This window comes from Trachinotus anak, unplaced genomic scaffold, assembly GCF_046630095.1.
Source record: "Trachinotus anak isolate AG129_WGS33_773 ecotype Australia unplaced genomic scaffold, CSIRO_AGI_Tana_v1 ptg000019l, whole genome shotgun sequence".
Classification (NCBI taxonomy): domain Eukaryota; kingdom Metazoa; phylum Chordata; class Actinopteri; order Carangiformes; family Carangidae; genus Trachinotus; species Trachinotus anak.
In genome coordinates, this window is record NW_027273870.1 from 14,074,149 (window position 1) to 14,088,783 (window position 14,635).

General features: G+C 43.6%; 4 protein-coding genes and 1 long non-coding RNA gene across 5 annotated transcripts; 3 read left to right on the plus strand and 2 right to left on the minus strand.

Annotated features, from left to right (window-relative positions):
- The first annotated feature begins 1,973 nt into the window (after positions 1-1,973).
- LOC139635961 (scavenger receptor cysteine-rich type 1 protein M130-like) lies at positions 1,974-3,385 on the plus strand. Its single transcript, XM_071503572.1, has 3 exons — positions 1,974-2,002; positions 2,595-2,941; positions 3,036-3,385. Exons 1-3 carry the CDS (start codon positions 1,974-1,976, stop codon positions 3,383-3,385), a joined length of 726 nt encoding a protein of 241 aa, XP_071359673.1.
- Positions 3,386-5,485: 2,100 nt separating this feature from the next.
- Positions 5,486-7,839, plus strand: LOC139637040 (uncharacterized). The gene is made up of 3 exons (XR_011694514.1): positions 5,486-6,031; positions 6,548-6,630; positions 6,747-7,839. It is a non-coding gene; the product is annotated as an uncharacterized lncRNA (long non-coding RNA).
- A 1,734-nt stretch (positions 7,840-9,573) lies between these two features.
- LOC139637012 (histone H3-like) lies at positions 9,574-10,415 on the minus strand. The gene has a single exon (XM_071505480.1). The coding sequence runs from the start codon at positions 10,413-10,415 to the stop codon at positions 9,627-9,629; it is 789 nt and encodes a 262-aa protein (XP_071361581.1). The 3' UTR covers positions 9,574-9,626.
- A 4-nt stretch (positions 10,416-10,419) lies between these two features.
- LOC139637026 (histone H2A-like) lies at positions 10,420-10,852 on the plus strand. Its single transcript, XM_071505496.1, has one exon. The coding sequence runs from the start codon at positions 10,420-10,422 to the stop codon at positions 10,804-10,806; it is 387 nt and encodes a 128-aa protein (XP_071361597.1). The 3' UTR covers positions 10,807-10,852.
- Positions 10,853-13,467: 2,615 nt separating this feature from the next.
- Positions 13,468-13,926, minus strand: LOC139637029 (histone H2B 1/2). Its single transcript, XM_071505499.1, has one exon. It carries the CDS (start codon positions 13,892-13,894, stop codon positions 13,520-13,522), a length of 375 nt encoding a protein of 124 aa, XP_071361600.1. The 5' UTR covers positions 13,895-13,926; the 3' UTR covers positions 13,468-13,519.
- Between the last annotated feature and the right edge of the window lie 709 nt (positions 13,927-14,635).

A 14,635-nucleotide genomic window follows, 5' to 3' on the forward strand; every position in this document is an offset into this window, starting at 1 on the left:
GACAGCATAACTGGTCTGAACTTTGCAGCGAGAAAACAGGGAGATCTAATGTTAAACTGTTCTGTAGCTATCTGCAATGTAAAATGCAATGTCGTTGTAAAATGGAAAGACCGTATGCCGGCGCCTCTTTTCTTTGGACCTTTCTGCACAGAGAATGGCACAAATGGCCAAGGAAGTGCATTTCTCCTTGGTGAGCATCTCTGAAATCACCAGTTCTTGTGTTCCTGGTTTGGGGGTCCAACGTTTTCACATGTATAGTTCAACCAACCAACCCTGTGTTGTATAGTCTGATCAGTTAAGTCGGAGCCGAACAGTGGCCCGTACAGTGTGAGCACATAAATCATGAGCTTTGGCTTTTTATCGCATGCGATCTACTCATACAGTTTGAGTTGGAATTTAACAAAATGATTGCTAAAATCGCACAGTGTATGTCCAGCCTTACCTCTTTAGGGCTGAGCAATGTCCTCTGAAGAGGAAAACCTTCTGTTTTAGGCTCTTGTGTTCTTTCACAGAGTGAAAAACTGATTGACATGGGCTTAAAAAGTTTGAAGTAATTTTTATTTCACAATGCCACAAAAATTTAAAATTAAAAGGAAAAATAAAGAGTTTGTTTTTTGGCAGGCTTTGTTTTTTGCATACGCTTGCACTGTTGATCTTAATTAAATTAAATTTTAATTTTGTGGTCCAATTGTATTTTAAGTGGCTGACATCAGTCATTCACAAAAGGGAATGCATTTATTTCATTTCTGGTCAGGTTGCCACTGGATACTAGCAGGTATATACCTACCTGATGCATTCACCCTTTTTTGTAAACAATCAACTCACCAGTTTTGATCTTTTGCAAAGATGCAACCGCCCACACTTCTGTGATTAAAATAGGACCCATCACGCCGAGCGGCAGGAAGAGGCTGATTATATACTCTTCTTTGCTGAGCATTTTATATGTGTACATGTATCATACACACACATAGTCAGCACTTGAAAGCCAACTTTTTTTCACACTTCTTGCAGAGACCTTAATCTGACCTTTGTAAACTCTCTGCACTTGTTCACCTCGATCTGACCTTAGAAAGCTCTCAGTACAGGCTCCTGCATGTACACAGGAACATCTACAGTTGGGTCATATATGGGACATATACCAACTCTCACTTTGATAGGTTAATCTATATTTCAGTTTGCGTTCTCCTCTTCGGTCATGTATGAGTTGTTCCTGCCGGCCATTTTGAGCTACCTCAGAGTCACACTTGTTAAGCCATCTCATGCATGTCTCAACACAAAAAGGAAACTTACACATTGTTTATGAATAAATGAATAACATTGGTAAAATGATAATAATGATTAACAAAGATAATGATGACCAAATTCAATCATTATATGGTCAAATGATCAAAGTGAAACAACATTACAGTATATGAGTAAAATATAAATGAGTAATGTATAAATGAAAAAGATGATATGGCATTTCTAACATTCTTATAACCATCTTATACTGAAACTTAAAACTACTTAAACCTTCCTATGAAAACCCACATGCTATCCTAAACCATAAAATGGTTTGTCTGACAATATTCTTGTTGGCACTTTTTTTGTGGGGGAATCCTTACATTTTTGTTTTTGGTCTTTTTGCCATTGTTTTTCCAAAATATAGCAGCACAAGACTGCCATCCCTCTAATCTATCAGGGCAATAAAGAAGCTCAAGACTTGGAGTCTTTTACTGCCGTCCCTCTAATCTATCAGGGACCATACTAAATAAACTATGCAAAATAAATATTGACAAATAGTAAACAACAACTGCATAAACTTCCATGAAATTAAAAAATTAATTCAATGGAAATGTTTTCAAACCCATTAATTATACAGGGCAGACACATCGTGTCAAGATCTGCATTCCACTGTTTTCTGTGTAAGTTCACACACTGGTGGCATCATAACACAGTAGGAAATAAGCAATTTTATCACAGTGTCACAGACCATGGACTGCCACATCCCAGCCACTGTCCCGTGACTGTTTCTTCAGGCTGCGCCAAGTGACCAGTGTGTTCAGTACTCATCAGGTTACATGCTTCAAATGATGCTAAAAAACAAGCAAAACAAATTTTCACTTGATGCAACAACACTTAACAAACAGCCCAGGTGACAACTGTGAAGTGGATGGGCCCTATTTTAATCACAGAAGTGTGGGTGTCTCTGCCTGTTGTTATATAGTCCACCACAACCAAATATAACACTTCCTATAACACAAACATTATTATTAAAAGGGGTTAACAACACACAATAACACACACATTTTAAATAGAATCATCATCAAAATTAAAATCACCATAAAAACATAACCATAGCAGCCTTATGGAGATCATCCCATTGTCTTTGTCACCTGTGACACAAGCACTAGTGAAGCTCCATTTAGTCTCTTTACATCTCCAGAAGATCTAAGGGTTTCCCTAACACCACCTTTTGAAGTTACAGATCTTGGTTTTATTCTTTATCATGGAATTATACTGGAGTGTAATTCTTCATGCTACCACAAGGTGGAGGCAAAGTAGGAAATCTACAGAGGTGGAATATCTCTTGTCCATAAAGGCTTGTGTCACAGTGTGAATGTGCTCTCTCTCTCTCTCTCTGCAGACTCTGTCAGGCTGGTGAATGGGACCAGTCTGTGTTCAGGCAGACTGGAGCTGAAGTCTAACCAGTCTAACCACTGGTGGTCCTCAGTGTGTGAAGCTGACTTTGACCAGCAGGATGCAGAGGTGGTCTGTAGGGAGCTTGGCTGTGGGGCTCCTTCAGTCCTCCAAGGGGTGCCCTATGGACAAGTGGAGGTTCCAATGTGGACTAAAGTTTTCCAGTGTGGAGGCCATGAGTCTGCTCTCATGGACTGCAGAAGCTCAGGCTCAGCTAGAACCACTTGCTCAACTGGTAAAGCTGTTGGACTCACCTGCTCAGGTAGAAGTAGAGCTGCAGCTTTGATTTAGTTCATTTCTATTCTAATCAAACTCACTTGACTTGTTTCACTGATGACTCTCTTCTTTGTGTTCAGAGCCTGTCAGGTTGGTGGGAGGAGCCAGTCGCTGTGCAGGTACACTGGAGGTGAAACAAGGAGAGTGGAGAGTAGTGGATGACTATCTCTGGACCCTGCAGGAAGCAGCTGTAGCCTGTAGAGAGCTGGACTGTGGCTCTGGTGTTTCAACAGGAAGCAGAAAGCAGTCCTCATACATAACTGTATGGAGGATCAGAACTGAGTGTGTTGAGGCTGGATTCACCCTGAGGGAATGTTCATCATCAGGTTCCTCTTCCTCCACTGTGGAAATCACCTGTTCAGGTGAGCCCATCAGTGACCTCATCTATGACAGTAATGTTTACAGTGCCGTTCTTTCTCTGTCACAGTGACTGTAGCAGAAATGTACAGTGACATATTCTCAGTTCATAAGTTGATCTTATTTGGTAGAAGATGTTGAGACACAGCACTCTGCTCAGAAACATATGTGGATGTCTCTGTATCAAACTCAATTCAATTCAATTCAATTTTATTTATATAGCGCCAAATCATAATATACATTATCTCAAGGGACTTTACAGGGTAAGGTCAAGACCTTACTTTGTTACAGAGAAAAACCCAACAGTTCCCACAAAGAGCAAGCGCTTGGCGACAGGAGGAGGAAAAACTCCCTTTTAACAGGAAGAAACCTCCAACAGAACTGGGCTCAGGGTGGGCGGCCGTCTGCCTCGACCGGTTGGGTTTAGGAGGATATAAAAAAGGGTTAGTGGGGGGAGGAGAGAGGAGAAAAGAGAGAGAGAAAGACCAGGAACAGCTGTGTAGGTAATGGTGTTATCAATAATGATGACAGTTAACAGTGGTTAATAGTAATGATGAGTTGTGGTGGATCTGGATCCTGCTGCTCCAGAGGCAGAGATACCTGCAGAATGAGGACAGAGAGAAGGAGAGAGAGGAGAAACACAAACTACGGGAGAGAAAAAAATACAAAGTTAATGGCATAAAGTAATCACTGTTGTTGACTATGAGACCTTGAAGACTGTGGCAGTGTGGTGGTGGGTGAAGGGATGTTAACAATGCCACCTTGGGGAATCTCACCCAAGTAAGTTACTAGGGGATTTAATCAATCACACAATAAAAAAAGGTCACAGGTTCGAGAACACTAGAGACAAGAGATTTTTCAAAATTAGATTTAAATGACAATGTCAATGAAGAATCCAATATTAAAAATTCTTAGCCCTGCAACAAGTTTGCTGTTTAGTATATATTGCACAATACCTTATAGACCTATTCATTTCCAACTGACAGGACAGCACAGGATTTGGAGAGAGTCACAGTGTTACACTGCCTAGCCCACAAATAACTGCCAAGTGCACTGAGATAATAAAATTGGCAATTTATACAATCCATCGATTTTTTTCCGCTTATCTGAGGTTGGGTGGCAGCAGGCTAAGCAGGGAGTCCCAGACATCCCTCTACCCAGCAACACTTTCCAGCTCCTCCTGGGGATCCCCATGAGTTCTGGGTCTGCCCTTGGGCCTTCTCCCAATTGGACATGCCAGGAAAACCTCCAAAGGAGGGCACATGGGAGGCATCCTTACCAGATGCCTGAACCACCTGAGTACAGATTGTACCACACACAGCAAGCTGCCTAACAATCAAGATAGAGTACAGAGCAGGTCAGATCCACCCCCCACTCCTCCTCAGCTCCACCTACTAGTCCAAATATGGTTTCCTCTGCATCCAAAACACCAAGATGGCGACAGACAAACTACAAACTGGAGGCTTCAAAAGGGCTTTCATCCAGATCCAGGTCACATCGGCAATAGCCTGAGTAAGGTAACCAGACAACTTTCTCCTCAGCTCTTTCAATCACCTGGGAGATCTAGAGACAGTCCCAGGCCAGATGAGATGTATAAACCCTCCAGCATGTTCTGGTTCTACCTTGCAGTGGGAGACTGCAAGGTAGGTGGTCTAAAATGATTTGTCCAGGAGGAGATTAAATGAGATTCCTGAACCACCTCAGCTGGATCTTTCTGACACAAAGGAGCAGCAAATGTAACAATCTGCACCTTCAAGCAACCTGTTGTGGTTCACCCACAAACCCAGCAGTCCTCACAAACAATAACTACCGTGGAAATTAAAACTTGTTTGTTCCCACTCAAGACTCCCCATAGGAAGGAGCTGTCAGACTTTAGCCTAAGCAGGAGCTCATCTGCCCCTTGAACTGTAGCAGACAGTTTTGTGTTTGTAGTTCACCTGCTCTGCACAAGTGGAAACATCCATGTCTGCATTCCACTCATGGTGAACCTGTCACACAGTTTTCCACAACAGGAGGTAACTGCAGTACAAGAGGAGGAAAAATATAGCTGGTTCATGGCACAAGGTTGACTGTTGTGTTTTGGTGAACCAACATTTGACTGAGCTGACTTCCTTATATTTCCCTTTTGTTGGTACTGGGACCCAAAGAAGAATCAGGGCCACTTTCTGATGAGGCTCCATTTATAAAGAATGTATAAGCTGTAGTCAATAGCTTTATTAAGGGTTAATAAATCATTTATATTATAAATCAGTTATAAAACATTAGGAAGAGCAGTTTTTCTTTTTATCTCCATTGGACTGTTTGACCACTGATCTTCTGGAAAAAAGGTGCAGGACATCTGGACTAAACTCCATTTAGAAACTGATTATAAACATTCAGCCAAACATCTCTCTTTTTACAGACCTGCTGGTTCAGCCAATCATCTCTTTGACCGTCTCCAAGGCCCAACAGCAGGGGTACTCAGGTGTGTTCAGGGGCTCCAACTTCAGCATCAGCTGCTCCATCCAGCCACAGTACCCGGGAGGCTTCTTCCAGCTCACCTTCACCTCCCCCGACACAGCGCACAACTACACCCAGCCAGCTGTCAATCACTCCACCCACTTCCCGTTTCCTGCAGCAGAGCCTGCCCACCAAGGAAGCTACCGCTGTGTTTATCACATCTACGTTTTTTCTCATAACTTCTCCTCTGAGAGCCGTCAGCTGTCCCTCATTGTCTCAGGTGATTTGAAGCACAGAGTCAAGCTCAGACACCAGGTCCTGCACAAGGACTTATGGGAATCAGATGTGTCCAGTTTAAAGGTGTACACTGTTTCAATCTGAGTAATGAATAAACCTTTACTGCAAAGTGCAGAAACCAGAGAGAAGCTGAGAGCTGTGAGAGTGTTTGGGGATTAGACCCCATCATGATGTCATCATATGTGAAAAGGGGCTGAGGCCGTGCGAAGTATAGGAACCAGGATCACTTTTGGTTAACTGCCTTTGAAGAAGGTGAGAAACATTCACTAGTGATATTTCAACTAGGCAGAGACATGAAGGAGAAAATAAGCAGGATTCAGTTCATTCTTTCAAACCAACTTCATGTTGTGTCTGTCCATGTTGTGTAGAGAGCGGATCAGACCACCTTATTCTCTGAGAACTGAATCAAACAGCTTCATGTTAAAGCTTCTGTTTAGTGGCAGCTGTTGTAATCATGCTGTCATGTGATCAAATGTGATGACTGAATGTGTTTCATCAGATGCAACGGGTTCTATCATCAGACTGGTTGTCCTGCCACTGAGTCTGCTGCTGATGATCACTGGCATCTATTTCAGCCTTAAGGTACTGAACACATCTCTGTTGATTAGAGGACTGCCTGACGTGAAACTGCTTGTGCATATTGAACTGAAAAAAGGGTGACGCACTACTCACATCTGTGTGCTGCCATGTCTCTCTAGGCCACCAGGGAGCAGAAGCCGGTCCCACAGGAGACCATGGAGCTGAATCATTATAACCTCAGTGTTTTCAGAGCTGAAGAGAATAAACCTGGATCAGAGTTTGGATCATCCGCAGGACATTTTGGAGTCACTGGCTCTCTGTAGCTGAAGGAGAGCTGGGAGGAGAGCTAATTGGACCGTTTGTCACACACAAGTCACCTGATTGACTTGATTCACCTGATACATCTGCAAAACTGAGGCATTCTTGATTATGCGTAAATAGTTTTATTCAGCCATTGTTAACAGCTATCAAGTTGTTTCATGCAGTTTAAATCTTTTTGTCTTTGCTGTCTTTTATTCAATTTTAGCATCAAATCATAACATTCATTATCTCAAGGCTCCTTACAGAGTCAGGTCAAGACCTGATAACATTACAGAGAGAAACCAACAGTTCCACCACGAGCAGCACCTGGTGACAGAGAGAGCTCAGTGCATCATTGGAGTCCCCCCCAGCAGTCTAGGCTTACAGTATAGCAGCATCACTGAGGCCCTGTTCAGACCTGGCATTAACATGCATCTTCAGTGATTCGATCACAAGTGATCAGCTCTAAGTTCGTCTGTTCATGCCTGGCTTTAAAATACATCTCCACATGTGTCTCCAGTAACCACTTGTGATCAGATCTCACTTCCCCAGGTTTTAGAATCCACCATAGCACAGAAACAGCTCTGGTTAAGGTTACCAATGATCTCCTCATAGCCTCAGACAATGGACTTGTCTTTATACTTGTCCTACTAGATCTTAGTGCTGCATTTGACACCATAAGTCTTAAGATTTTATTACAGAGACTAGAGCATATGGTCGGCATTAAAGGAACCGCACTAAGCTGGTTTAAGTCATATTTGTCAGATAGATTCCAGTTTGTTTGTTCATGACTTTTCTATGCACAATAAAGTCAGTCATGGAGTTCCACATGGTTCTGTGCTAGGACCAATACTTTTCACTCTATATATGCTTCCTCTAGGAAATATTATTAGGAAGCATTTCATTGTTATGCAGATGATCCATGAAGCCAGGTGAGACCAACCACCTGGCCAAGCTTCAGACGTGTCTTAAGGACATAGAAACCTGGATGACCAGTAATTTTTTACTCTTAAATTCAGATAAAACTGAAGTTATTGTACTTGGCCCCAAAGACCTCAGAGATACACTATGTGATAATATACTTACTTTGGATGACATTCCCTTGGCCTCCAGTGTTACAGTCAGAAACATTGATGTAATTTTTGACTAGGACTTGTCTTTTAATTCACATATAAAGCAAGTCTCCAGGACAGCATTCTTCCACCTGCGCAACATTGCAAAAATCAGACCCATCCTGTGTCTAAAGGATGCTGAAAAGCAAGTTCATGCATTTGTTACCTCTATACTGGACTACTGTAATTCTTTATTGTCAGGATGTCCCAAAAATTCAATGAAAAATCCTCCAATTGATCCAAAATGCATGAATAGTGACAGGAAATAGGAAACGAGATCTCATCTCTCCTGTGTTAGTGTCTCTGCATTGGCTCCCTGTAAAATCCAGAATAGAATTTAAAATCCTCCTCCTCACCTAAAAAGCCATTAATGGTCAGGCACCATTGTTCCTTAAAGACCTTATATGAACCTATATGAAGAAACTCTTCAGTCCACACCCACAGCAAAATTTCTAGGTGTGACTTTTCAAGAGAACATGAAATGGACAACAGACGTAACTAACTGAGACAGAAGCAAGACGGACACTCAACCACTTGAAAGTTCTGTGCAGAAGACAAGGAGGAGCAACTCCTGAAACTGCTGTGAGAATGTACCAGTCTTACATCAGATCACTGTTTGAATATGCAGTGCCTGCCTGGTGAGATGTAGAGAGAAAACACCTCAAAAAACTATAGGTTATCTAAAACCTTGCCATAAAGATGTGTTACAGATTACCCAAATACACAGATAATGCATACACCCACCAGCTCTCTAGTCTAATGATGCTACAAGAAAGATTTACTACTCTAGGAAAAAAGTACAATCCACAGAGCTGAAAACAACCCATCACTGCAACCGGCCATAGAGGAAGAAAGAAATGAACCCACCCAGACACCTCTGCAGCACCCCTCTGTCCACCTTACGGAGATACTGACCCAGCACCACACAAAACATATTTTAAAGGATAACAATTCTACATTTTATTGATCTCACTGATTCTGATTTTTATGGGGAAATTTGCATTTTAATGTCTTTTCTAGTACTTCTGATTGTTTATAAATGATGTTTTTAATTTTTATGTCATGAACCTTAAGTTAAAAAGGGTAGGAAATAAGGACATAAGTATAAAAAAAAAAAAGTAATTATGTGTGTAGGCTATATATATATATATATATATATATATATATGATTAAAGATTGGTGAGTGAGTAAAGTGTTTCACTCAGCAGCTACACACAAGCTCAACTTCAAAAACTGGTCAGCACGAGAAAGGGCAGCATCCTCATCTTCCCCTAAGGATATTCCCTCCCTGAATAATTTGCTCTCACCATAGCCTGAAGGAGCATTTAATGGGGCTCAGTTCCCCTGCTGACTATATATAGTCCCATGCCCCAGCTGAAACATCTACAAAACTACTGGTGATCAAAGGCATCCACACAAACATCACAATTTCAGAAAAAAAGAAAACTGATCTATACTGATTAAAGTCACCCCTTGAATTTCATGAGATTCAGATTACACTAATTGGCATCAGTGATAAACCTAAACTTAAGCTATAAACCAGTCAAGTTAAAGTTCAACAGCAGCAGAGGACTTGGCTCTTGGTGGAGAGTAAGGTGGCTCTTAAAAGAGCCTTTGTTGTTGAGTGAAGCTGCAGCAGCAGAGAGCTTAAGCTCTCTCTCCGCGGATGCGGCGGGCCAGCTGGATGTCTTTGGGCATGATGGTGACCCTCTTGGCGTGGATGGCGCACAGGTTGGTGTCCTCGAACAGACCGACCAGGTAAGCCTCGCTGGCCTCCTGCAGAGCCATGACAGCGGAGCTCTGGAAGCGCAGGTCGGTCTTGAAGTCCTGAGCGATTTCTCTGACCAGGCGCTGGAAGGGCAGCTTCCGGATCAGCAGCTCCGTGGATTTCTGGTAGCGACGGATCTCTCTCAGAGCCACGGTACCGGGTCTGTAACGGTGAGGCTTCTTCACGCCGCCGGTGGCCGGGGCGCTCTTACGCGCAGCCTTGGTGGCCAGCTGCTTCCTGGGGGCTTTGCCTCCGGTGGATTTACGGGCGGTCTGCTTGGTTCTAGCCATCCTGCTTCTTCTGTCTCTGAGCGGGAGAGAAAAGTGTCGACAAAACAAGCGACCCTCGGCTCTTAAACTGTGGGACCGGCTGTGAAACTGTGACGTTGCTCCACACCCCGGGTCCTGATTGGTGGAGGGCTCCTCGTTGAGCTCAGCACCGCCTAGAGGAGCGACCCGCCGCTTGAAGCTCCGCTGCTTATTGGAGGAAAGTCTTTTGAATTTGTCCGCTCCGCTCCAGGCAGGCCGCCCTCTGCTGCTCTGCTGGGAGCCTCTTCTCTGGTTGGTCTGACGGGGGCCGTCCCGCGCTCTCCGCGGACATATAAAGGAGGATTTCGTCACTTTGCTCCACAGTTTCTCTGACTTCAGACTGTAGAGAGCAAATTTCATCAAAATGAGCGGACGAGGCAAAACCGGTGGAAAAGCCAGAGCTAAGGCCAAGACCCGTTCCTCCCGGGCCGGGCTCCAGTTCCCGGTCGGTCGTGTTCACAGGCTGTTGCGCAAAGGCAACTATGCCGAGCGTGTGGGTGCCGGCGCCCCGGTGTACCTGGCGGCCGTGCTGGAGTACCTGACCGCTGAGATCCTGGAGCTGGCTGGGAACGCCGCCCGCGACAACAAGAAGACCCGTATCATCCCCCGCCACCTGCAGCTGGCCGTCCGCAACGACGAGGAGCTCAACAAGCTGCTGGGCGGAGTCACCATCGCTCAGGGCGGCGTGCTGCCCAACATCCAGGCGGTGCTGCTGCCCAAGAAGACCGAGAAGCCCGCCAAGTCCAAGTAAAGCTGCGGGGAAACACCGACACAAAGGCTCTTTTAAGAGCCACACACTCGCTTCTCATAAAGAGCAGCTCCCAGTCTCTCACACACTTGAACAATACACTAACCACACACCATGGCCTAGAACACAATCATAGTGGAGGACCTAATATTATTAATGTATAATTCTTTGACTTGAACAATAGAAATGACGGGAGAATACTACATTGACATTTATTTCTCTTGATCAACAGTCTAAAAACAATTAATAGTATAAATTAGCTCAGATGTAGCTCCCTAGAAATGGGTACAGCTCAGTGTACAGTGTGTAGGTAGACTATTTTTTTAAATTTTTACATAAATATATGTTGTACCATGGTTTGTTTAAATGATGTTTTGCCACAAAGGAATAGATAATGTCATTGTCCCCATTATTGTAGTGTTTTTATTAAATTTCAATAAGCTGAGTTCCAGAGTGATCAACAGCAGAAAAAGAATAAAAGTCAAGGACCAGACACTTTTTCGTATCTGCATCAAATTTAATTGACAAAAGTGATTTCATATAGATATATAGACATATTGGATATAACATCAGTATATACTTTAATGTTTCAAATAAAATGTCAAATGTTGGTGATATCAAGATCTAAACTGCAAAATCATCAATAAAAATTAGTGTTGGCAGTGTTTCATTTAAAAGATCTATTCAAAATCTATTGTTTTCCTTGAAGACTGAAAGATACAAGGGCAAAATCATTCCCTGCAATAACGTCAAGAAGCCATTTCCAAATAATTACAAAAAATAAATAAAAAGATCAGCACAAAACTAAATTAATCTGCCATTTTAAACTGTATAAAGATGTGTTAAAGTAGTCTGCTGCTGATCGTCCATCCAGAGTCTCAGTGTTTATAGAGCACAAATATAAGTTAAGAATTATTGATTTTATTTCTTGTAACAGGCTCATTACTCTTATTTCTCATGAATTCCAACTTATTTTTGATCCCGTAGTTTCCAAAAACCTTTGAGTTATTTTCTGTTGACTGTTTTGTCCCAAATGAGCAGTATTGATATAACCAATGGGCTGGTTATCCGTTAAGAGGAAGCGGCTTTTTGAGGACAGACATGTAGTTGAGGAAATGAGCTCTCACTGACTCGGTGTGTGGCTCTGAAAAGAGCCGTTGAAACCAATTCAGGTGGTTCAGACTGAGGATAGTTCACTTCACTGTGAAAAGGGAAGTCTCAGACAGACCTGTTGGCTCTGTAGGCGAACTGCAGGGGGTCCAGGATTAGGTCAGTGATGGATTTGAGGTGGGACAGCACAAGGCGCTCAAATGACTTCATTACCACAGAGGTCAGGCCAACAGGTCTGTAGTCACCTGTGAGCATTGGTTTTTTGGGACAGGGATGATGGTGGAGGATTTGAAGCAGGCTGGCACAGGGCATGTCTCCAGTGAGGTGTTGAAGATGTTCAGGAACACCAGAGACAGATGATCAGCACAGTGCTTCAGACTTGATAGAGAGACAAAAGTCAGGTCTGGCTGCTTTGTGGGGGTTCTGCTTCTTGAAAAGCCCGTTGACATCTCTCTCCAGGGTGGAGAGACTGAAATGGCCCGTAGAGGCCTGCAGAGGTGGGGGAGAAGAAGCTGGTGGTCTGGAGATGGTGGCTGGACTCACTGTCAGTGTAGATTATATTTTGGATGCTGGCGTACACAGTCTGGCCTTAGTTTTCTGTTAGAGAAACTGCAGCTACTCCAGAGGGTTTGTTATCCTTCTTTAATGTTCCACACATGAACAAGATACAGAATGTGTTGAGATGTGGTTTCCTGAAGTATAGAAATAAATAAACAATAAATGTATTAATATGTTACAGACTTGAAATATGGCTGTGAGCTAAGCACACATATCGTACTACACAAAGAATGCAGTAAGATAACAACTGAGGTCAAATAATACTCTCTAAAGGCCACACGGGGGCGCTTCAAACCGCACCATGACAATTTAGCATAGAGCAACTGCAATAAACGTAAATATCGTCAGATACAAAACCCATCCATGGTATGTAACAATCAGAACAGAATCATATGTTTAGCACACACATGCAGACTTACTTTGTACTCACGCACAACCGACACAGAACGACAACGACCCAACTCCGCTTAACACGGTCACAACTATAGAGCATGTGCGCAGCACGCTACAGGTAACTATCTGCCCTCGGGTTCTCTCGGGACTTTCCGGTGACGTTCAGTGGCGTCACGAACACGGCAGAGCAGGGAAGTTTGCACAGTCAGGACTGTCCCATTGTCTACCAAAGCGGCAGTAGAACTCGTTCAGTTCGTTGGTAAGGCACAAGTCGTTAATGGAGTGGGGGGCTTTAGGCTTGTAGTTGGTGATCTGTCTGAGCCCCCTCGAGACAGAAGCAGTCATTGGCCGTGAAAGGGTGTTGAAGTTACTCAGAGTACAGTAAAGCCCTTAGCTGTCAGGAAGAGAAGCCCCTCAGCTAGTTGTATAAAACTGGTTTACATGTTGTGATTGTGACTCCAGAGAGAAAAAGTTAAACTCATCTCAGTTGATGTGGCCTGTAATAAAGCTCCACATTGTACTTGAAACGAGAGCCATAAAAATTATCAGATATCAATAACATGCAGATAGGTGGGGAAATTATTTGCTGCTTCAGATCAGATGTGTGGCTCTGAAAAGAGCCGTTGGTTGGTTTGAGTGGGAGCAGCAGAGCTGTTCACTTGGAGCTGGTGTACTTGGTCACGGCCTTGGTGCCCTCGGACACGGCGTGCTTGGCCAGCTCACCGGGCAGCAGGAGACGCACGGCGGTCTGGATCTCCCTGGAGGTGATGGTGGAGCGCTTGTTGTAGTGAGCCAGACGAGACGCCTCGGCGGCGATGCGCTCAAAGATGTCGCTCACAAACGAGTTCATGATGCTCATGGCCTTGGAGGAGATACCGGTGTCGGGGTGGACCTGCTTCAGCACCTTGTACACGTAGATGGCGTAGCTCTCCTTCCTGGTCTTTCTCCTCTTCTTGCCGCCCTTGCCGGCGGTTTTAGTCACGGCTTTCTTGGAGCCCTTCTTGGGCGCGGACTTGGCGGGTTCAGGCATCGTTACCGGGTATTCACAACAACGAATGATCGGTGGATAAGGGAGCGACTCTTCTTATTCAGGATCCATGCAAATTAGACTGTGTGGTCCCCCGTCTGTGATTGGTTGAGCCGCGTGAGTTCCTTCAGTTTGATTTCAGCCCAACGCCCAGCCTCCAGCCCATGACGTCACAGGCCTACTGAAGAAGTCAGACCAGCTGATACTACATGAAACAACAGATGAACCAGTTCTTCAGAGGACCTGCTTTAAAGACACACACTTAATTCTGACATTGTCTTTTTTTTACCCAAAGAAGAAGAAGAAAGTTATTTACAATCCACAAATGACACACACAGTCAGACATGTCAGTCACATCATCATGCAGACTGCACAGAAATCACAACAGAAACAATCCAAACATAAAACTAAAAGGTCCAAAGATGACGAGTGGTTTTATAGAGAATGTCAAGAAATTAGACAAAAGCTTCAGAGATTATCCCGTCAGAGGAGCTTTCTTTACTGTGGCACACTTAAACAATTCAAACTTACACTCAGAATAAAAAAACACAATACACACACAAACAACTGACATTACTTGAACACAAACAATTTTTAGGAAAACTAGAATAATCAAAAATCCAGCAATACAGAAAAAAACAAAACCCAAAACAGGCAGCAGGATGGCATCATGAATGAAATACACAAGTCCCCAAACTCCTATTGATGAAAGAAGGTTACTTCCCTGACAGCTGGATCACACTG